Source organism: Prionailurus bengalensis, chromosome A1 (assembly GCF_016509475.1).
Source record: "Prionailurus bengalensis isolate Pbe53 chromosome A1, Fcat_Pben_1.1_paternal_pri, whole genome shotgun sequence".
Taxonomy (NCBI): domain Eukaryota; kingdom Metazoa; phylum Chordata; class Mammalia; order Carnivora; family Felidae; genus Prionailurus; species Prionailurus bengalensis.
Window position 1 is genome coordinate 51,444,096 of NC_057343.1, and position 23,790 is coordinate 51,467,885.

A 23,790-nucleotide genomic window follows, 5' to 3' on the forward strand; every position below is an offset into this window, starting at 1 on the left:
ATACTGGAAGTTTTTTATAGGGAAATAAGTCAGTAAAGTATGTAAGAGGTAAAGAAATGCAGTCCATAGACTTTTTACCTGTTTCTAGCACAAAAGCAAACATTAAATATGTATTATGGTGGTAACTGATAAACACACACAGTCTGGTTCTGGCTTGAGAAACTTATCTGATCCATTCTCTAGCTCTGATAAAGAATTTAACTCTTTAAAAAGAATTTTTTTTTTTTAAATTTTTTTTTCAATGTATATTTATTTTTGGGACAGAGAGAGACAGAGCACGAATGGGGGAGGGGCAGAGAGAGAGGGAGACACAGAATCGGAAACAGGCTCCAGGCTCTGAGCCATCAGCCCAGAGCCTGACGCGGGGCTCGAACTCCCGGACCGCGAGATCGTGACCTGGCTGAAGTCGGACGCTTAACCGACTGCGCCACCCAGGCGCCCCAAGAATTTTTTTTTTTTTAATGTATCTTTATTTTTGAGAGCGACAGAGCATGAGTGGGGAGGGGCAGAGAGAGAGGGAGACACAGAATCCAAAGCAGGCTGCAGGCTCTGAGCTGTCAGCACAGAGCCCAATGCAGGGCTCAAACTCATGAACCATGAGATCATGACCTGAGCTGAAGTAGGATGCCCAACCGACTGAGCCACCCAGGTGCCCCAAGAATTTAACTCTTGACATGAGGAATATACTAACTTAGAAAACTGAAGTGATGCTGAACTCTAACTCTTATTTATATGCAGTAAATATGTCCCAAGGGAATACAGGCTATTTCTTACTGGGGCAGCCTGACTGTCTAACTGTATACTCACCTGGCAATCGGCATCAGAACAAACACTGCCAACAGCAGACAACTCTGTTCCACTCCTGGAACCACAGAAGCGGCATGCTTCTGAGCTACTTGTGGTGGGTTTGCCTAGGTTCAAGCAGAAAAAGAAAAATCTTCCTTAAGGATATGTTTTCTACATATTTTAATACCCAGCTAAATAAAAAAACAACAACAGGACAATCAGGTATGTATCAGTTGCTATCACTAGAAAATCAGCCTGGCAGTTTTACGGAAGGGTTGTAAGCAGTCCTAATTATAAAGGAGCTAATCACAAAAAAGGGACGAGAAACTAAAGATCTATCTGAAGCCAAACAGATAGGAGGTTGAGCAGATATGGCAAATCCCCAGCTCCAAAAACACAGATAAATATATTTTGCACATACAAAATATAATACAAATTAAGTAAGAATACACAAAAGAAAGATAATTCTTTCAGAACTACTACAATAACAAAATTACAAGGCATAAAAGAAAACCTATCATCAGATAATATGAAACTTAAAAAACAGAAGAATTCCCATCCAAGGAATTAGAATTGACAGAGCTATATGAAAAGGAAATTAAATGTCTGAAATCATCAAAGATGTAATAGAATCTAGAAAACAAAACAGAACAGGAAAAATAGGAAGATTTGAAAAATGTAGACCAAGCTCATTTGATAACACAGATACAAAAATAAATATAATAGTAATACACAGAACTCAGCAATATTTACAGGAAAAAAATTTTTTTAAGGATAGTTTAACTCATGCATACAAGAATGGTTGAACATTAGAACACTTACTAATGCATTATATGGCCCTATTAGATAGCAGAAAAAGAAATCAGCTATGAGAAAGACCATGCTCTTGTAGCATGAAAAATTACTCTTATTTAAATCTGTTCAGATTTGCACTTAACTTCAACATCACAAATTTGTGTCAAATGGCAGACTACAGACGTGCTGGAAATTAAGAATTCATAAGATTCAATGTAACTTTAAGCTGAGAATATAACCAGATTTACTTTAGAAAAAAAATCAAAAATGAAAAATCACATGTTTTGGAGATAAAATGAGTTGCTCAAGGTAACACAGCTAGTGAGTGACAAACCAGGTTTCCTGACTTGTAGTCTAGTGTTCTCTCTCCTAGATAACAGTGTCTAGTAAATATGATAATACAGTGATCGGTGATGTCATAGTTACCAGAATATACTCAAAATAATCTACATTAAATAATTCACATCAGTATCATCCAGTTCAGTAGTCACAGTTCGATCTTAAACCCTTTTACCTGTGTGTTCTCGGAACTCCACCATTGCCTTCATTGTTTTTGAATCTGCTAGAGCCATCAACCAGAACAATTTGGTTCTACCACAGCCTTCATGAAGGTCAACCTTTATAGCTTCTTCTTCCTCTTTGAAGACCTATTGATTCATTAAAGAAAAGGGGAAAATGTTTTATTTATCACTTGGAAAGAGGAAATGTAACATTTAATTGCTCAAAAACAATAATGGCTTTTCTTCATGAAGCACTCTAAGAAGTTTCAGATATTTCCAATCTTGTCCTGAATCTTCACAACAACCCTGTTTTTTTGAATGTGGAAATGAAGTCTCAGAGAGGCTAAACGACTGTCATTTTACACAGCTGGTAAGTGACGCAGTTGGGAACGCCACTGAGGTCTCTGATCCCATAGTCCCTTTTTCCCAGTACACCGAGCCTCCTTCCCGCATTTATTTCAAAATTTATTGGATGTATCTTATGCTCCAGATGCTGTTCTGCGTGTAAAGGCAGACATCTTCACCTGTCTTTGATGAGTTTTGGTTCGCCGATGAAGATGAAGGAACCTGTCACAGTCGGTGCACAGATTTCCACACACGTTGCATAGAATGATGGCTGCGGTTTCTCCATCATCGTGGTTGTCACACATAGGCTAAAATAAGGCATTCCCACATGTCACATTACAGTAACAAGAAAGTTTCAGACACACATACAAATGGAATGTGATTTATTCACAACAGTAATGTTATTGTTTTGAAGTCTATTAGGAATTTAGAATCTGAACATTAAACAGAATTATGGCAAGTGTACTTAAATATAAAAATTCCTCCAAACCCCTAATTCAATAATTAATGTGCTGAGCAGTTTCAATGATTAATAAAATAAACATGTATGCTTTGACTAATGACTTAAGACATTTTCTCCCCCCTGTGTTCAAACATTCTGTATGCTAAATGAATAAATTATTCATTTTGAAACTTAAACATTAATGAGAAAATGTTGAAAGGGCCCTATATAACGTCTTCCCTTCCAGTGAATGTAGGCACACCTAGCAAACCTACTTTAAGTACTGTATATTTGTGAATAAATGGTATGTCACGGTGCCTCTCTTAATGCTTTATTTCCTTCTTACCGTAAGACTGGGAACATTTAGTGTAAAGTCTAGATATATAATGAGAATGTGGCTAAAAGCACATTTTGATGTGGTGCAAACATGGCTCAGAGAAGGGGAAAGCTCTTTTATATAGTAATTAAAGCCCCTAATAGACTATGAAGAAAGGACCCTAAGCGAAACAGATTTGTGAGATGAGCTGGGCAATGTGACAAAGCTTTCCACTAATTGTGCAATTTTGACTCGCAGATTTGTTTGTTTTTTAAGCTAAGCTAAAGCTTACTTATAAAGAAAAAGAAGACATGAAGACGGGTTTTTATAAAACAATTCTGATCTTACCATTTGTTTCTGCTGTCCATCCTTTCCCATCCATCTCCCCGAGGAGAGACGATCTACATGGTCCTGATCCAGCACGCACAGTGATGCTAGAGCAAGCCAGAGCTGTTAAAAGGAAAGGCTGTCACAACACTGAATTTTTAGAAAAGACCTGTAAAACACTGACTGCCTGACCATAACAACAGCTCAATGCTAGCTGAATTTGAAAATACATGGATGCCCAGTGGTACTCCAGTTTTCCTGATGTGGTACCAGGCACACATGCTCATTGCCGTATGTGTCATGCACACAGTAGGCACTCAAATATTTACTGAATAAATCACTGCTGCTCTGATGAACCATTCTGTTTTTTACCTGACATAAAATTATCCCTTATTGGGATATATAAACACTGTATCAGTAAACAAATTTACATATTGAATATTTATGGTACCAATGCCTCTTGCAAATTTTTCCAACTAGCATCACCTGCCTGAGGCACTACCTTCCAAGGAAGGTGGTACAATGGTTGTCTAATTTTACACAGTCCCATGAGTAGGTAGGTGGGTACCTATTAAATTCTTCTGGATAATAACAGCTCCTCAGAAGTCTCTGTACACCTCTAAATGCCTAGCACTATGCTTGGTATACTCTGTCAGAAACAAGGACGTGTCTAACAAACTTCAGAATACAGCCCTCAAAAACAGTTTAAAACTTTCTGGGGCTTAAAGGATTAAAATTCAGTTTTACATGACACATTTCTTCATTACTAAAAAATAGTTAATTACTTAAAAAGTGCTTACGAGTGAATAGAGATGAAGAGTAAGGCAGGGAAAAGTTAGAAAAAGGGAAAAAAAAAACAGATAAAGAAAAACAAAGTAAGCCAGGAGAGAGGGGAGTGCAGGGTGAAGAAGTGCACGCGTGGAGAAGTGGTGTGGTCAGAGCAAGCTTCACACATCACCCTCACTAGCAGCAGAGTGTCAGGTGGCTTTTTCTTCCCTAGAGAAATACAATTTGTCTTCTTTTGCAGACTTGTGAAGATTATCGAGCTATTTCTGCCAGTGTTTACTTCTTCCTAATGCTGACACACTGCCCTGGCTTCAAGGAAATCCCTAATCTCTTTTGGAAGTATATGGGACATGAAATTTGGTAGGTTAAAAATTACTACAGATGTCTCATCTGAAGAATGCAATCCTATTCCCCAGCTAAGAGATTCTTCCCCACCCTGCTCTGGGAATACACTTTTTACTTTTTTAGAAGTAAGGCCTATAAATCCAGTAAGTAGGCTCTCCTTTAGAATAATTGGGCAGTACCAAAATGAGTAGGGAGGGCCTGGTCTTCAAAGGACTTTCAGCGTATCTGAGAATAATGTTGACACTAAATTTACTGTATAAGCTATAGTAAATACACCATCAGAAAGACCACACAAGGTCTTAGCCTTTTCTAACCAGTTTATCCTTAGCTTCCTAAATAATAACAAAAACAAGCGATAGAGAACACATAACAGTCAATGTGAATGTTTTATAACCACTATACTTAGTTCATAATTCAAAAAAGCCTTTCACACTTTTTTAATAAATAGAATATTTGGTCAAAAAAATTGGATTAAGCTGACTTACTGATTTAAGTTTAATCAAACCTATTATGGAAAAAAGAACATGTAACAATAAAATGAAAAAAACCTCGTACCCTAGTTGTTGCAATACATCTCACTGGAGATCTAAATTCTTCCTCCATCTTGGTCAAGGCAATGATGGTTTCTGCGATGGCATTTTTTGTCACTCGGGACCATGCTTCAGACAGATGACCCTATTGAGCAGGAGAGAATAGTTTAATATAGTTTAATAAGCAACCAGAAATGTATACTCATACTAGTAAATTCTCTTCTCTTAAATAACAGCTCTCAAGAAAAAGGAAAGATTTATTTGTTAATGCAACTTTAGATCAAGGGCCATACTTTCGAAATAAAAATCCATCACAACTCTATGAAAAACTCAACTTCTAATCACTATTTTAATGAGTGAAAATCCAGTAAGAAATTAGGTCTCAATACTCTTCTCCTATGGAGCTCAACGGTATTTCCTCTTACATTTAGGTAAAAACATAACAGAGGTACTAAGGTATCTACGGTTGAGAAATTTCAATTATGAAGCCTTGTTATTTAACACAAAATTCATATTGCTAAGCTAAGTGCTTTCAGATGAATATTACTACAACCCGAGAGCATAAATGTGTTTAAATTATAACTACTTTATTTGCTAACTTGATTTTTGCTGAATATAAACACTTACTATAGAATTTAGGTGTTCCTAAATAATTTTCGTAAATATTTGTATCCAGTCAACAGCCTGAGAAAGGCTAGTTGAAAAATGAGAAAGCTCTCCATTTCTCCGATTGAGGAAATGTCCCTGCCGTTGGGAAAAATGACAGAACTTCGTATTTCCCCAGAATATCCTTTCTAGCCTCCCATCCACTTGCTATCAATTTCTTTAAATTTTTTTTTTTTGATCTTTATTTATTTTTGAGAGAGAGACAGAGTGTGAGCAGGGGAGGAGCAGAGAGAGAGGGAGACAGAATCTGAAGCAGGCTCCAGGACCCAAGCTGTCAGCACAGAGCCCGATGCGGGGCTCGAACTCACGAACCGTGAGATAGATCATGACCTGAGCCAAAGTCGGACGCTCAACCGACTGAACCACCCAGGTGCGCCCCGCACATGCTATCAATTTCTTAAAAGAGCAGTTCCATGGGCGCCTGGGTGGCTCAGTCGACTGAGCGTCCGATTCTTGATTTTGGCTCAGGTCACGATCCCAGGGTCATGGGGTCGAGTCCTGCATCTGGCTCTGCACTGGGTGTGGAGCCTGCTTGAGAGTCTCTCTCCCTCATTCATTCATTCATTCATTCATTCATTCATTCATTCATTCTCTCTCTCTCCCTTTCCCCCTCTCCCCTGCTGGGTGCTCTCTCTTTTTCTAAAAAACAAACAAAACAAAACAAAACAAAACAAAACAAAGGGAATTTCCTTCTCCACCTCCTCCTCCAAAATGCCTTCTGTCTGGTCTGCCTCTCAGGAGCCCATACTCCACAGCACCTTGCCCCCCTCAGCCTGGAAATATAACGGAATGTGAGGAAACTAGCAATATGGAGCAAACAGTAAGAGCCATGTACTCTGGAGAAACAGTTTCCTTTCCTCCACACTCCCAGATCTCCCTGAAAAGCCAACATCTAAAGACAGTAGTAGAGTATATTAATAAAGAGGAGTAAAAGTTATGTAAACCAGGAGAGAACTAAAAAGAATGAGAAACTATCGCATCAGGGAGCCCTGTTTTTCTTTCAGGTTTTTGGATTCTGGCTGATTTGTAGAGCTCAAAAAGTATATTTTATTTTTTAAGTTTTAAAGTTTAGTTTCTTAAGTAAATTAATTGGGAAGCTTGAAATGAAGTTTACACAAAAAACAAATATATCACTGAACGAAAAGACAAATGGGTGTGTTAACCTACTAAACAGAGGCTTTAAGTAAAGCAAAATAACACTAATGTACTTCTGCTATTAATGTAGTAGAACAAGCTGCCTGTTTTAATCAGATTTCTATTGCACTTCATTGACATAATGATCAGAAGGATGGGAACTCACTGCTGCCATATCCTTAATAAGTTTAATGATGATCTCTGAGATCTGGGTAGGAGTTGAGCCCTTCATCCACCAATGGCTTTCACCTCTTCGAACATAACTACAAAGAAAAGTCAGCATTTGCAAAACATTCAGTGATAGTTACAAATAAATACAAAGAAAACTGCTATTTCAGCATGTATCTTAATTTTTTAAATGATTCAAAGTATTTTAAAAAGAAATTAATCAAAACATTATTCATAATCTTCTCTTCAACCCCGAGAGAGTAGCTATTCTGATACATGTTCCCTTCTAAATATTTGTTTATATATAATTTTTGTATCTTGCAACTTCTAGAACATTGCTGTTCAAAGTATATCCACAGATCACAAACTATTTGTTACCAATCCACAGAGATATTGAGGGCTTGCACCAGAATATGTCAACTGTATCAGTGGGTATCACACTACTGTTTATTTCAGCTGACATTTTTTTCTTTCTTTGCAAGACTATCTGGATGAAGAAAGCAGTACACTGATTTATATTCTAGTGTTATTTGCTTAATCTCATGGACTGATTCTTTGACTAGTACTGTTCCAGATGTCTAATTTTCTGCATTACACACACCTCTGCAATGAACTTCCTTGCACGTATCTCTGTCCATAGGTATAAACATTTTTGAGGGAAACAGTTCTAGAAGTAGAATTGGTAGGTCAAAGGATAAGCATATTTTAAATACAGTGATATGTTATTAAACTGACATCCGAAAAGGCTGTAGCAATCTATATTAGATGTCATAATGCCTATTTCTTCATAATGCTGCCAAAACAAAGATATTTTCCTATTGTTTATCTCAGGACTAACTGTTCATTATATATTTTCCTATTAGTTGTTTGTCTTTTCTCATTGATTTGTAGTCATTTAAAAAATATTATGACTAATAATTCATTCTCTACTATATAGGTGTTAAATATTTTTTTCAGGTCAGTTTATATTAAAAAAAATTTTAATATTACTGTCTATCAGTTCACTTTCATTCTTATGTAGCCAAATGTGTGAATCTTTTCCTCTGTGACTTTTTGGTTCCGAGTTTTAAGGTCTTTCTGGATTGAAGATTACAGAAATATTCTTCTATAATTTGTCCTAGTAGAGTGTTAAAAGAAAAATACATAAAGTTTTAACTGATCTCAAATTTACTTTTGTATATGGTGTGAGATAGGGGCCTTCAATATCTTTTTTTTACATGAGAAGCATTCCAATATCATATTCAGTACACCTTCCTTTCCCCGCTAACTTGAAAGGACACTTGTATTATCTATATAACTCTCTTTCATACATGGATTAGTTGTTTATGGTTTCTATTTGGTGAACAAGCAAACAAGTAGAATTCAAAATCTTGTCTTAATTCTCCAAATAGTAGCTCACTCTGCTCTATTTTAGTACTAAAACAGATGCAATGACCAACCTGGAATTGAAAATCATTGGAAGAGTAACTGTTGTAACACCTTTGCCCACAGTGGTACCAGCTGTTCCTGTGATGGTAGTTCCTTTGGCTTTTAGCTGAACTGTGAGTGCTTTGGCAATACATCCTAGAAACATGTCCAAGATACCTAGTTTATTCCAATCTCCTTTCTCTGTTGAGTGAATGATATCACTGATATCTGCTGGAGGGAGGGATTTCACTCCTATGATGCTGGCCAGACGATTAGGAGTCACTTCAGGCAACACCCGTCTTAGTAGGGAGGTTACCTGATAAGAAAAATGAAAGGAAAGAATTCCTCCTAAAGACTGGTATTCTAAAGTTTTCATTTGTATAATGCGCCTTGCTGCCCTTCTATGACTTCAAAAGCTTTGAGAAGGACAGAAATATAAGACTTAAACACTATTTTTAATTTCTCAAGTGGTAATTACCCCTCCAGGGAAGCAAGAAAAAGACAGGTCTTTTATTTGGTCAAGATTAAAGATGGGCACCTGGGTGGGTCAGTCAGTTAAGCGTCTGAATTCTGCTCAGGTCATGATCTCATGGTTTGTGAGTTTGAGCCCTGCATCAGGCTCTGTGCTGACAGCTCAGAGCCTGGAGCCTGTTTCAGATTCTGTGTCTTCCTCTCTCTCTCTCTCTGCCTACCCCCCCCCCCCAACTGCCTCAAAAATAAATATTAAAAAAAAAATTAAAAAAAAGATTAAAGAAAAATCACACATCTCATGGTAATAAGACAATCAGTAGACAGAATACTCTTTATCATAATAGCACATTAGTAAAATGAAACATATTTTGCTCTTCCATACTCTCATGACAGTGAGTCAAAAATAAAAAGCATGGAGTTAAAATACAATCCAAAAAACCAAATAGCAAAACAAAATAAAAATCCTAAGACCCTAAGGTGAATCTCTTTGCTAGTGTAATTTTTTAACAGTTTTTTTTTTTTTTTAATTTTTTTTTTTTTCAACGTTTATTTATTTTTGGGACAGAGACAGAGCATGAGCGGGGGAGGGGCAGAGAGAGAGGGAGACACAGAATCGGAAACAGGCTCCAGGCTCTGAGCCATCAGCCCAGAGCCCGACGCGGGGCTCGAACTCCGGGACCGCGAGATCGTGACCTGGCTGAAGTCGGACGCTTAACCGACTGCGCCACCCAGGCGCCCCTTAACAGTGTTTTGAGGAATAAAGTAAGCCAGAAGGTAAGTGGTGTGAGCAGTCACCTGTCTCTGGACTCGAGGAGATGCTGTGTGGAGCAGTGAAAAGAGATCCTGGAGCAGAGTTAGCTGCTGAGCCAGATACTGCCGGCCCACGTTAGAGCCACTCAGTGCTAAGACCATAGAGAGCAGCTCAAAGCAGTAAGCATCGGAGGAGGCATCTTCATCATTGGGCTGAGAATTGGCATTTTCTTTGCTTGAAATGGCATGTTCCCACTCTTCACGAACTCTGGTGGCTTCCATGCGAATAGCCTGGACGATGTGAGCACACACCTATAAAGACAACATGAAGAAAATGTAAAAACATACTTATGTCAGATTTACTATTTCTAGTAAAAAAAAAAAGAGACAAGAATATTAGTTGATACTCAATTTAACACTCTTTCTCCCAGTTAATTCTCCATCATGCCATTCTCTTAGCTCATCTTAAAAACGATTAAGGAAAACTATCAGAACTATGATTAAAAATCTTAATATTTAAATCAACTCCTATGTAGAAACTATTTATATACAAGTTACCAATACCCATACCTGTGGTTTGAGACATCAAACAAAAGCAAATTACCATATTTTATCACTTCTAAGGCATATTTTCCTCCCACATTTTAACATTTTTATTCATAATGTGCTTTATAATTGATGGCATTCACAATGTAATTGGCAGCAAATTTTCGTTTTTTTAGTGATACATGAAATAACAGCACATTTATAACTGGTAGCATTTAAGATTCAATGAAACACTGTTAAAAAGATAAAGCACAGATAAATTTATTTATTTAAGCAAGATTTAATGATGCTGAAAGTTAAAATAATGGGCTAGTTTAAAACCGGTATTTTATTAGACTTTTGGAAGACTAGTTTTTGTTACCCAGGTACTACATTATATGAACAATCTAGTACTACTCCATCTCCTTATAATTAAAAATATTAGCAATGATTTAGTTAACACTATAATTGCTCAGAAAAAAAAAATCAACTGACAAACAAGAAAAGTGGGAAAAGGAACACAGAAAATATAAATGAAATCTGATATAGCTGGATATTTGACACCAAAATGAAACAATCTACCTGAAAATGAGAAATAACAAAGAGCAGCAAGGTAAGAAAGTTAACAATCATAAAATCTTTAAAGTGATGCAGGTATGCCAATATACTAAAGGCAGACACATTCTGCAGGACTATAAAAGAGTCAGCATAAAAAAGTCTCCGTAAATTTTGGAAAATACTTTATACCCTAAAAACAAATGAAAACTGAAATGACAATTTACTAACCTGTTTTTGTAAATTCGTCAGCTTACTCCTGCTGAATATGATTCCGACCATATGTTCTTTCAGGTCAGCGTCTGATGTTGCCTTTTACATAGAAAAAGGGGGGGGGGGAACCGAGGCTCTTTGAATAAAATTTGTATATTTGACATCTTAAAGTATCTTGATAAATAACTATTAAGGTTATTTTATAAGATGAATATGTTTTTAAATTGAGGTCTATAACACTAAGACAAAGGATAAAATCTGAAGAAATCACTACTGGCTAAGGTGACTATAAAAATAGCAAAATTTCTGAATTTAAGAAATTCAGAGAAGCATACTACCTTTTCATGAACTTCTTTAATTTATCATTTTGAGTCACTTTGATTAGATCTATTTCTAAACTGTGGATAATCCACATTCGGTTGTTAGAAGAACAATTCAGAAAATGACATTCAGTTAAAAGGAAAATATCCTAAAAAAACTCTATGATAATGGTGTTCTTAAATTAGGCTAGTCTACCACCACCAGTAATCAAAGAAACAAAGAAGAAAAATAAAGGTTGAAATTTTATAGTGCTTATTACGTCAATGGAACTCTTCTAAGTTACAGATATACAGATGTATAGTTATCAGATATACATATACTCTTATTTAATCTTCACAACAAGCCCATAAGGTAAAGTCTGATTTCTATTTTACAGGTAAGAAAAGTAAGGCAAGCCACTCCTCTAAGAATAAAAATGACTCTTAGTTTCACATTTCTTAGGACAGAGATAGCTATATGAGAATGTAACTCCCACCTTAACAATGAGAAAAAGCTGATAATCTACAAAACCATACATTTTTTTTGGTGCCCATCAGACAGCTGAGATTGGCAACCAGGTAAACTAAAATCAAAATAGACAAATCCATATAGCTGGACACTTCAAAACTTTTCCTGTACTTAAAAGAACAAGTAAATGAGCAAACTAACAAAAATCAGTAAAGTTCTCAATAAAGTTTGAACAAAACTATCACCTAAGTTGAACTGATATTAGAAGAAAAGCAGAGTTCATGTTCTTTTCAAGAGCATGTGGACATTCACTAAAATATATGAGTCACAATTCAAATCTTCACAATTTTAAAAGGCCTGAAATTATACAAAGTATATTCTCTGGCCACAATGAATTAAACTAGAAATTAGTAATAGAAAGCTACCCCCCAAGAAAAATCCCCAAATATTTATAATTAAACAAGAAATGTCTAAATTATCCAGAGGTCAAAGAAGAAATCAAAATGGAAATCAAAAAATATTTCGAACTGAGTGAAATGAGAAAATATTATAAGCAACACACCAAAATTTCTGACACTCAACTAGAGCAGGGCTAAGAAAATGGCACCATTACTTATATGAGAAAAGAAAGATCTCAAGTCTTTGAAACTAGAAAAAGAAAAAAATCAAAAATAAAGCAAACAGATGGAAAGAAGTAATAGAAGAAGACAGCCCTATATTGATTAAAGAAAGCACACTGGTAGAATAATTCTTTTGCTACTTGAAACACTAGCTAGATTATACATTAACAAATGAATTCCTTTTAGATAGTTACTTTATCTCCTTACTTTTAAATTTCTTTTGTAGTTTTTTTAAAATAGCTTTGAGATATAGTTAACATACTTTACTATTCACTCATTTAAAATGTACAATTCAATGGCTTAGAGTATATTCATAGATATGTACAAGCATCACCACAGTTAATTTTAGAGCATTTTCATCACCCCAAAAAGAAACACTGTACCTTTTAGTTATCACTCCCCTAGTTAATATCTTCCTTTTTATTAAAGAAAAATAAACTATGTTTAGGCTAATATTACATAACCACTAATATACATAGCAATATACCAATTATCTTTAAATGAATACAAGAAAATGAAAAAAGAAAAATATATAAGAATATCCATTCTGATAAAAATTCTCAGAGCATTTACAAAAAATCTATAGTTAACATTATACTTAATGGTGAAACACTGAATCCTTCCTAGTAAGATCCAGAAAAGGCAAAGATGTCTGATTTCACCACTTTTATTCAACATAGTACTGAAAGGCTTAGCCATTGCACTAACACAAGAAAAGAAATTTAAGGCATATAGGCTGGAAAGGCAGAATAAAACCAACTTTCTTTGCAGACAACATGATTATCTATGAAGAGAATCCCAAACATTCTACAAAAAGGCTTCTAGAACTAACAAGGGAATTTAAGATCACAGAAGTTTAATACACAAAAGCCAACTGTATTTTTATATACTAGAAATGAACTGGAAAGTGAAATAAGAATACCATTTACAGTAGCATCAAAAACAATTATTATTTAGGGATTATTATAATTATTTAGGGATCAATTTATTAAAAACATTTCTTTTAAAGTTTATTTTGAGAGAGACAGAGATAGTGTGAGTAGGGGAGGGGCAGACAGAGAAAAGGAGAGAGAGAATCCCAAGCAGGTTCCGTGCTGCCAGCACAGAGCCTAACTTGGGGCTTGAACTCATGAAACCATGAGCTCATGACTTGTGCTGAAACCAAGAGTCAGATGCTTAACTGATGAGCCATGCGTGTGCCCTTAGGGATCAATTTACTAAGAAGTAGCCAGGACCTGTACACTGAACTTACAAAAAACACTGCTGACAAAAATTAAAGAAGATCTAGATAAATGGAGAAATATACCATGTTCATCCCTGGATAGGAAGACTCAGTATTACTAAGATATCCATTCTCCCCAACTGACCTAACAATTTGGTACAATTCCAATAACATTTCAGGTTGGTTTTTTGTTTTTGATTTTTCGGAAGGGGAAAAAACTACCAAGTTGGTTCTAAGCTTTATATGGAAATATAAAGGCACAAGAATAGCCGAAATAACTAAAAACAGAACTGTGGTGGAATCTGATTTCATGATTTTCTGTAAGCTGCAGTAATCAAGACAGTCTGCTGTTGGTTTAAGAATATATATACAGATCAATGGAAAAGAATAGAGACTACAAAAATAGACCTACATGTTTATGGTGAATTTGTTATTGATAAAGGACAGTCTTTTTAACAAATGGTGGTGGTACAACTGGGTATCTACAGGCAAAAATAAATAAAACTCAACCCTTATCTCACACCTTATGGAGAAAAATTAACTTAAAAGGTACATAGCTATAAACAAAAGAATTAAAACTCTAAGGTTTCTAGAAGAAAATCTTTGTGACATTAAGTTTTAGATAAGATACAAAGATCCTAAGTCATTAAGAAAAAAACAGGGGTGCCGGGGTGGCTCAGTCGGTTAAGCGTCCAACTTTGGCTCAGGTCATGATCTCACAGTTCAGGTTCGAGCCCCGCATCAGGCTCTGTGCTGACAGCTGAGTCTGAGGCCTGCTTCGGATTCTGTGTCTCCCTCTCTCTCTGCCCCTACCCTGCTCGCACTCCATCTCAAAAAATAAACATTAAAAAAAAAAAAAAAAAAAAAGAAAAACAGATAAACTGTAGTTTATCAAAATTATAAGCTTCTCTTTCATGAAAGATAAACCACCAAGTAGGAGAAAATATTTGAAAACACACTAGCTAAAGAACCTTTATTCTCAATATATAAAAAAATCTTACAACCCAGTAATACAAACAGCCCGATATAAAAAAATATAAGTAAAAGATTTGAACAGATGCTTCACTAATAAAGTATGGAGATGGCAAATAAGCACTTGAAAATTTACTCAACATTATTAATCCTCAGAGAAATTCATATTAAAACCACAATGAGATACTACTTCATATTTGCTGCAATGGCTAAAATTAAAAAGAATGACAATACCAAGTACTGTTGAGAATGTGGATCAACTGGAAATCTCATACACTGCCAGTAAAAATGTAAAATGGTTCAATCACTTTGGAAAAAGTTGAGCAGTTTCTTATAAAGTTAAACATACACTTAACATACAACCCATCAATCCTACTTATAGGTATCTACCCAAGAGAAATAAAGTGTCCCCATACAAAAATCTGTGCACAAATGTTCACAGCAGCTTAATTAATAATAGCCAAATAGAAGAAACAACCCAAATATCCATCATAAGGTCAAAGGATAAACAAAAACTGCTAATTCCATACAATGGAATTCTTCTCAGCAACCAAAAGAAACAACTACTGACACATGCTCCTCCATGGATGAATCTCAGAATCATTATATCAAGTGAAAGAAAGCTGATGGAAAGGTTATATTCTATATGGTTCCGTTTATATGACATCTGGGAAAAGGCAACATTACATGGGCAGAAAACAGTTCAGTGGTTGCCAGGGTCTATGCATGAGGTGAGGGGACAGACTGTAAAGGACCAGGAGGGAAATTTTGAGTGATGTGTCTTAAAACTTCATTGTGATGATGATTTTACTGCTCTATATGTTGGTCAAAAGTCATTGAACAACAGTTTAAAAGGATCAGTGTTTTCTGTATGCAAATTTTACTTCAAACACCTGACTTAAAAAATGATTCTCTTAACAACTGTGCTATTTCATGGGCATCTTACCACTAACATTAACTTTCCCCATCAACCTTAGCATCCCAACATATACTCTCCTACTATTAGACCAGCCTCTTCAATGAGTCTGCTCCCATCGCCTCTGTCAATCTAACTTTCACCCATTCCCTTTTAGGTCCAATTCACATCCAGCACCTACCAAGACCCTTCTCTGACCACTCCAGGGCACAATACTTTCAACATACTCTAAAAACCTATGACATGTGCAATTTTTTTATGTACATAAAAAATTGATTATATGCTATATAGTATCCCTATTGATTTCTTTTTTTGGGGTGTGTGAACGTTTCATATCTAAGAACAGACACAAACTTTCTGAGGGCTTGGTACCAATTACCACAATTATTTAGCACAAAATTGCCATTTTGTTAAAATTCAGCTGATTTAATGAATAGTCGCATAGTCGTGTAGTCATTCAAATGGTATCTCCAAAGGATGTTGAAAGAAACAACCAGAGCTTATAAAACCTTATTTTCTACAGAACCCAAACTGAATGATGTAGATGACTTAGACATTACTATATCAGAAGGCTCAGGGCTAGACCAGGTAAGTCCTTGAAATTATCTTTCAAAGGGCTGCCAAGGTGATTATCTGTAACATCTAAAGATATAAGAATATTGAGACCAGTCAGGGTTGACCTCTCTTTTTGAAAATAGATGAGGTTTTCCTTTAGGGTAGGGCGCTTTAGAGTAGACCAAATAAGTAAAGGCAACCGCAGTTTTAAAAAAATTTCAAGGGGTGCCTGGGTGGCTCAGTTGGCTAAGTGTCTGACTCTTGATATTGGCTTAGGTCATGATCTCATGGTTCGTGGGATTGAGCCCTGAGTTGGGATCTTTGCTGACAGCATGGAGCCTGCTTGGGATTCTTCCTCTCCCTCTGCCCGTCCCCCCGCTTGCTCGCACACACGTGTTCTATCTTTCTCTCTCAAAATAAAAAGCACAAAAAAAAAAAAAAAGAAATTTCAAGAACACAAAGAACAGGTTCCTCCAGTAAAAATGTACCAAACGCATGTGTGTTTATGCCATGGACACAAAGACAAATCAGGTATGTACTTGGTCTTTAGGAAACTATGATTCAGTAGGAGAGGTTAGATATGTGTGCAAATCAACATATGAAAGAAATCAAGAAGAGAGTCCTAGGAATTACTATGAAGTTTAGCAGAAGAAAACTGCATATTGTTTGGGGGAAATCATAAAGAAGATTCCTGGAGAGGACAGTATTTTTTAACTGGACTATGAAGAACAGATTAAATGGAGGAAATGGAGGAAAGAGAAGATAATTAATCGTACACAGTACAGTAAATGACTAAGCTAATTTTACAAATCCTAACATTTGACACTACAGCCCAAGGTATAGAGCCAAGTTTTGCTGTTACTCACAGTACTAGCTAGATCATATATAAACAGATGATTTCTTTTGATAGTTTCTTCATCTCCTAATTAAAGTAAAAAATATTAACTTCATAGAAATTAATGTCACATATCCATTAAAATCCATAGTAATAAATGGAATATTTCACTTAACAAAAGAAAATGAAAAATGGAAGTAAATATTTTTAGAATACAAATAAATACATTGTATACTTTTTCCTCTCCTTCAGGTGATGACAATAGTGCTTTTTCCTCTTGCTCTGGTGTAGGCTCAGCATCTCCAGAGATGAGCTTTCCAAATACCTGATAAAGACAGGAATGTGAGAAGGAATCAATGGCAGTAATTACTAGTGTGAAACCTAAAGGATGCATGAGCTAATACTGCAGGTTTTATAATATTACTATGCTGTTCTTGCTATACGCTACTACTTTTAAGAATTAATGAATGCAAAATGAAACATAGGAGTTTAGGGCTAGGAGAAGAAGAGAAAATGGGTCATATGTTTGCCAGCCATCTCTAACAAGCTTTACAAAGTATTCTGTTACCCTTTGGTATCAGCATTGCAGAAGATATGATTTCAGTGTATCGTGTGCTAGAACCTGGAGTGAGGACACTCACTTGAGACGTAATAAGTCTGAACACTCGCAGAGTCTCGGCTTCACAGTTCCTTTGCTGGGCCACACTGGCTGAAATCTGGCCAGCAATTTTTGTGCTTTCGCCATCCTTCCAGCCCAGGACTTTAACTTGTCGAACTCTCAGTGTATTTTCTGGGCCCTTTAATTCAATCTTGATGATGTGATTATCCCCTCCTGGAAGTTCACTTGTTACCCAACCAATGTGCCTAGAATCCAGATCAACCTAGCAAACAGAAAAGGGATAGAAACCTGATACAGCCATATCACTCTCTTATCAAGGTCCTAGACTTAGCGCTAATAACTGCAAGCTCAAATAACAAAGACTTGTACGGAGACTAAGGTTTACTGTGTTATTTCACACTGACTATCTTACTTAAGCCTGGTGAGGATAAGTAATACTACAGTAGCTATTATACAGATGAAGTGAGGTTAACCCAGGTTGAAGGATTCTCAGTAAAGTTAGGTTAACCCAGGTTGAAGGATTCTCAGTCAGACATGGAGCTGAGAATTAAAATACAGGTCTGATTACTTTCCATGCACAAGTTATGTTAAGTAAAATCATTAAAACAATTGATGTGACTGTCCTTTCCCTAATCTGACTGAGGAGAAATACAAGATCAGCACGAGGTCCTGTTTTGTGCATCTTCACATTTAACCACCATTTGAAGATAACCATGTTTTGTTGTTTTTTAAAGATAGACAAGCATATTTGATGTTCAGTTACTTAATATGTTCTGCTTCTGAAGAAAAATTATATAATATGTAACTGCATATTTGTGATTCCTGATTTCACTGAAAATGTAACTTTTCAAGGATTAAATTTAAATGCACTATGAAATGGTTTTTGACTCTATTCAGTTGATAAAATGAAAAAATCAATTGATAATGTTAATTTTCTAGAAAAATCATTAAGCATAAATACTATCTCACTGAACAGAAGTATTTCCCCAAATTCTTTTAGCCTTTTAAACAAAATTTATTGTTTAATCCAAAATTTCAATTTATTCTTTCAATATGATTTGAAAAACAAAACAAGTAGTCAACATATATGGGATAACAGCTTTGATAAAGTTTCACTAACACAAGTGAGTTTATATAGAATGCCCAAATACAACCTAACTTGTTTCTAAAGTTCATTTGTGAATTGACTTGCAGCCTGGATTTAGTTGCACTGTTGTGATAGATTTTCAGGCTAGAGGACAACAATCTACATTTTAACCTGAAGTGTAGGTGTTAATTGTGAATGGGATTTGTGATGCATTTTAAGGTGCCCTTAATCTTTCTTTGTAAGGGAGCAGGAGGCAGAGTAGAGGACTGTAGGTATAGTATAATCGATTGTGACAGGAGAGCATTTAGGACACTATCGGCTATTAGCACAGGGATGGTTGTAAATGTTCCTGTATCTGGACTATTTGTCGGTTTAATGTTTTGTAAACAGATGAGTTCCTAGAATACTTTGGTAGCATGCCGAAATTAGAATTTAACAGAGGAGGCTGAGAAGAATTTCTCCCTAGGTAACATTTAATGACAAAATTTTAATTACCTGTTTTATTCTGCACAAATCTTCTACTGCTTTGCCAGTTAAGAAGGTCATTGAGGTAACTTTATTCTAAAACAGACAATGCACAACAATTATTCTTCCATATTCCTGCGACTGAATTTATAATGATTTCTTACAGCCTACTGATATCACATCAACTCTTCTGTATGTCTGTCATGGATTCTTCCTAACTGATCTCACTCCATCTGCCCAACCAACCACATTCTTTTTTTTTTTTTTTTAATTTTTTAATGTTTACTTATTTTTTTTGAGAGAGACAGAGTATGAGTGGGGGAGGGGCAAAGAGAGAGGGAGACACAGAATCTGAAGCAGCCTCCAGGCTCTGAGCTGTCAGCACACAGCCCAACGTGGGGCTCGAACCCACAAACTGTGAGATCATGACCTGAGCTGAAGTCAGATGCTTAACTGACTGGGCCACCCAGGTGCTCCCCCTGCCCCTCAAGCAACCACATTCTTACAACTCCAGTCTTGTCTCGTTCTCACAAATTCTACCTTCAGTCTCCATGGGCTCTGAAAGAAAAGCTTGGCATTCCTTCTTTCTATCCAAAGTCTAAACATTTAAATTCTATCTCTATCATGAGACTTTCCAACAACTCTGCTTTCACTCTTGTCTCCACTCCCTAACAAACACTCTTGACTATCACAATGTACCAAGACTGTCTTACAGCCTTGGAGAAGGACATATGAGAATGATGGGTTCTGTCCTCTTGACACACTAGGGAAGGAGCATTAGCAAACAAAATAAATGTCAAACAAGTTCAGTGTCATTAGGTACCAAAAAGATCATGCTAGTTCTAGAGTCAGAGACCTTAAGGTTGAATAAGCTTTATGCAAAGCACATCAGGAAACAGATTAACACATTAATTCCTTGGAGCATTGCATACTTTAAGCGCTCTAGGTCGATGCAATTCAAACAACTGCCATGTATAAGGCACTGGTGGTAGACAGGCTGGGGACACACAGGTACATAAGCCTCAAGGATACACAGAACTTAGAGGAGGTTTCTTAAAAGGAAAGCACATGTCAGCTTATCTACTGGGGATTTTAAAATGAATATTGCTATGATTATCTCCCTAAAAGGGAAAAATGTCAAACTGATTGGAATCATTGTTCTGAGGGAGAGTATGTCCTGGCTTAAAATATACCATGAGTCAAAGATAACTTTGTACTGAACAGTAAGTTCTAGCTAGAAAAATGTTTTGATTTATTACACCTGACTTTTTTTTTTTTAATTTTTTTTTTAACGTTTATTTATTTTTGAGACAGAGAGAGACAGAGCATGAACGGGGGAGGGGCAGAGAGAGAGGGAGACACAGAATCTGAAACAGGCTCCAGGCTCTGAGCTGTCAGCCCAGAGCCCGACGCGGGGCTCGAACTCACGGACCGCAAGATCGTGACCTGAGCCGAAGTCGGACGCCCAACTGACTGAGCCACCCAGGCGCCCCTACACCTGACTTTCTAGTAAGATAAAGTAGTTGTACAAATTGAAACTCTTGGCTCTGAAAAGGAGGTACGCTTATATTAGCTACGCCCCTTCTTCTTATTCACCGCCACGGAAGCACTGCAGCTGCACTTATGGACAGGAGTTGGGGGTGGCTGCAGATGGCGAGGAGTGTTCTGACTGCAGACTGGGCTTCTCAGGTTGGCATTCTATCGAGGTTACCCAAGACCCAACCCCATCACTCTGTCTTCCTGGGAAAGGAAATGTGTGAATAGGATAGGAGAAGCTTGGCAACAGAGGGGATTTATAATACTGTATCTATTAGCAAGCCACATCCATTCTTTTTTCTTTTTTAAGTTTTTACTTAAAAATTTTTTTGATGTTTATTTTTGAGAGAGAGAGAGAGAGAGAGAGAGAGAGAGAGAGAGACAGACAGAAAGTGAATGGGGGAGGGGCAGAGAGAGGGAGACACAGAATCTGAAGCAGGCTCTGAAGCAAGCCACATCCATTTTGAGGGAAAAAACTCTAAGGAGTATCCTTCCCCAGGAATGGGGGGAGAAGCACGTGAGTTTGGCAGCTGGTGTCTTCTTGGTTCTTAACACTCAAGAAAACAGGACTCTTTTCCCATTATTTAGTGCCTTTTGTAAAGGAGTGCTTAATTCAGTTGAAACATGTGAACAGGCTAGTGCTAGGGAGAATACAAATTATGATCATTTAGGTTAGTCTAGAAACCCCACCACCATCGTCAAGACAGTTAAGGGTGAAGGCTAGAAATTGAAAGCTAATTACATGATAAGTCAAAGTGTATTCAGTGCCATCAGAGTAATAGAAAGAAGAACGTAGAGAAGGGAAAGAATAATTTTTATAGAAGAGGTACCGGGAGAGGATTTCTCTGCTGGTCTTTTGAGATTTGGGGAGAATCTGATAGGCAGAGTTTAAGGGGAGGACTTCCAGGCCAAGAGAATAGCTTAAACAAGGGTATGGAGGTAGGCAATTACAGAGGAGACATTTATTCTGCTTAGCTGTAGCCAGGATGTATTTGTAATCACACCTCTTTTTAGAACTGGTATTCCATAGTGCCCCTAGTCCTATTAATCTGTTTTTAGACGTAAGATTTACTTGGGAAGTATAAAAATGCTGTTTGGTCAGTGAAATTCCACATGAAAATCTTTTTGCTAAACTTAGAAGGATAGGGCATGGTAACTGAAGGTCTGAAAAGAACTAATGAGCCACAAATTAAGTTTTCTTTCTTACCCCTAGATCTCGGGAATTATCCACATGGACAGATACATAGCGGGCATTGATTCCTTTTACACAGTTGATGGTGATGTTCTTAGTTTTGTTTTTATCCTCATCTCCTGATTCCCAAAAGGTTTCCGTAGAACCATCTGTCAAACTGCCAATCATGGCAGGTCGGCTTGAAGTTTTTATGTCAACAATGCTGGTTAAGTCCTTTAAGCATATTACTATGCACAATTCCTACCAGAAACAAATGTTTTCACATTATTACATGTTTTACATTATTACAACACTGAAATGGAAATCTTTCACGATAATAAAACAAAAGATGTGAGATAAGAAATGAAATGAATCAAACTGTTTATGAGTGACTTTCAGTTTCTGCTTGTATACATCGTTGAATATTAACAGGGTAACAGAGGACAACTTTCAATGACTGACCTGACTCATCGCTTCAAAGCCAGACTGGATACTGATGCTAAAACTTTCTTCACTGTCTCCATCATCTGATTTTGACAGAATATTGTTAATGTGATGAAAGACATTACTCTGATGGAGGAACTGGTGATCAGATTGCTTGAATTTCAGACTCCAGCACCTAAAAAGGTATAAGCAAGGTATTAAATAATTCCTAAGGAATTCCTGGGAAAGCACTCTGTAGTTAAGATTTAAAAAAATCTTAATATTCTAGGGAAAAAACAGAAATAGAAAAAAAATCAGGGAATAGTATCACCGCCTTTTTGTGAACAATAAAGGTAATTTCTTTGGAATAGGGTAAGACCTAAGGAAGGTTCACTCATTCTACATATAGAAAAACTGGATACATGAACGTCAAGGGTACAGAAGCAAAAAAGGTAATAAATCAATCTTGCAGACAGACAAGTGTGACCTCAACCAAAACAAGCCTCTCAAATTTATTAGTCTTACAATTATATACTAATTCATCCGAGTTATATATACTCTGATATATAACACATCCTGTACTTCAAAAATCTTTTTAGGAGGAAACACAATCTCCCCTCTACCAGTCTTTAGGGATGTGGGTAGCCAAAATTCACTCCAAAAATCTACAGTTTATAAAAACCAGTGGAGCATTTTTTGTACATGCGGTCCAGTGTGAAGATCTGATGACAAGGTTCACAATGTAGAAGTAATGTGAAAATCTCAGCAGTCTCAGACTTAAAAGTAGGTAATGTTCCTCAAGGTAGTTTTAGGCTACCTTACATATAACAGAGGTTTCACTTTTCTTAAAATTCTCTTCAATTCAAAAACCCTATTTTGATTTCTGTTTCTGAGATTTCATTCTCCTTCTCCCTTTTGTGACAGTTAAGATTGCTACTCTTGGGTAGCACTGAGACAAGTTACTTGAGGTAGAAGAGGGGCAAAAGTGAGGAAAACCGTTACAGACTGGGGTAATTTAGAGCACTAAGTAATGTATTATCCTTGTTTTACAGAGAGGCAAACAGGTGTGAGCCAAGGAGGAAATTCCAGATTAAGGCAGTAATGAGGGAAGCACCATTCACATAATGTAAAGATTCTTTATATCTTAGTATTTAAAAGGTCTTTTGAGCATCTCGAGCTTTGAATACTACATAAAATCTCTTCTCCAACATACCCAGAATACTGAGATATACAATTACCTTAGGGCCATTTGCTGTAATGAACTGCCACTGGGGAGAGACATCATAAGATCAGAGATAGTTTGAAGTAAGCGGTGAAATGTGTGTGGTAAAGGATGAGCGGCTTCACCCGCAATCACTATATCTGAGAGCGGATGTTCGCATACTCTTGTGTCTTTCTCCTAAGACAGAAATTGAAAGCAGGTTGATCAGTCTGTATGCTGGAAGGAACTTTCCCCACAAAAAAATATGTATACTTAAAAGTGTTATGTATACTCTAAAGACAGTCATGTAACAGAAATGTAAACAATAAAACCAAAATC

The 23,790-nt window shown here is 36.6% G+C and overlaps 1 protein-coding gene across 19 annotated transcripts in view; it reads right to left on the bottom strand.

Moving 5' to 3' along the window:
* MYCBP2 (MYC binding protein 2) overlaps positions 1–23,790 on the bottom strand; it is a 286,735-nt gene that overhangs the window by 12,098 nt on the left and 250,847 nt on the right. For 17 of the 19 annotated variants that reach the window (XM_043580959.1, XM_043580920.1, XM_043580876.1 and 14 more), the window contains 15 exons: positions 23,489–23,649; positions 22,290–22,446; positions 21,864–22,088; positions 19,151–19,216; positions 17,591–17,830; positions 17,176–17,274; positions 11,080–11,160; positions 9,814–10,080; positions 8,580–8,863; positions 7,139–7,235; positions 5,198–5,317; positions 3,533–3,634; positions 2,606–2,734; positions 2,096–2,228; positions 808–911 (listed from right to left, as the gene is read on the bottom strand). In XM_043580959.1, the coding sequence (XP_043436894.1) occupies positions 808–911; positions 2,096–2,228; positions 2,606–2,734; positions 3,533–3,634; positions 5,198–5,317; positions 7,139–7,235; positions 8,580–8,863; positions 9,814–10,080; positions 11,080–11,160; positions 17,176–17,274; positions 17,591–17,830; positions 19,151–19,216; positions 21,864–22,088; positions 22,290–22,446; positions 23,489–23,649 (2,265 nt within the window). The remainder of the gene's footprint in view (positions 1–807; positions 912–2,095; positions 2,229–2,605; positions 2,735–3,532; positions 3,635–5,197; positions 5,318–7,138; positions 7,236–8,579; positions 8,864–9,813; positions 10,081–11,079; positions 11,161–17,175; positions 17,275–17,590; positions 17,831–19,150; positions 19,217–21,863; positions 22,089–22,289; positions 22,447–23,488; positions 23,650–23,790) is intronic. The other 2 variants (XM_043580992.1, XM_043580852.1) reach the window with 1 other exon arrangement.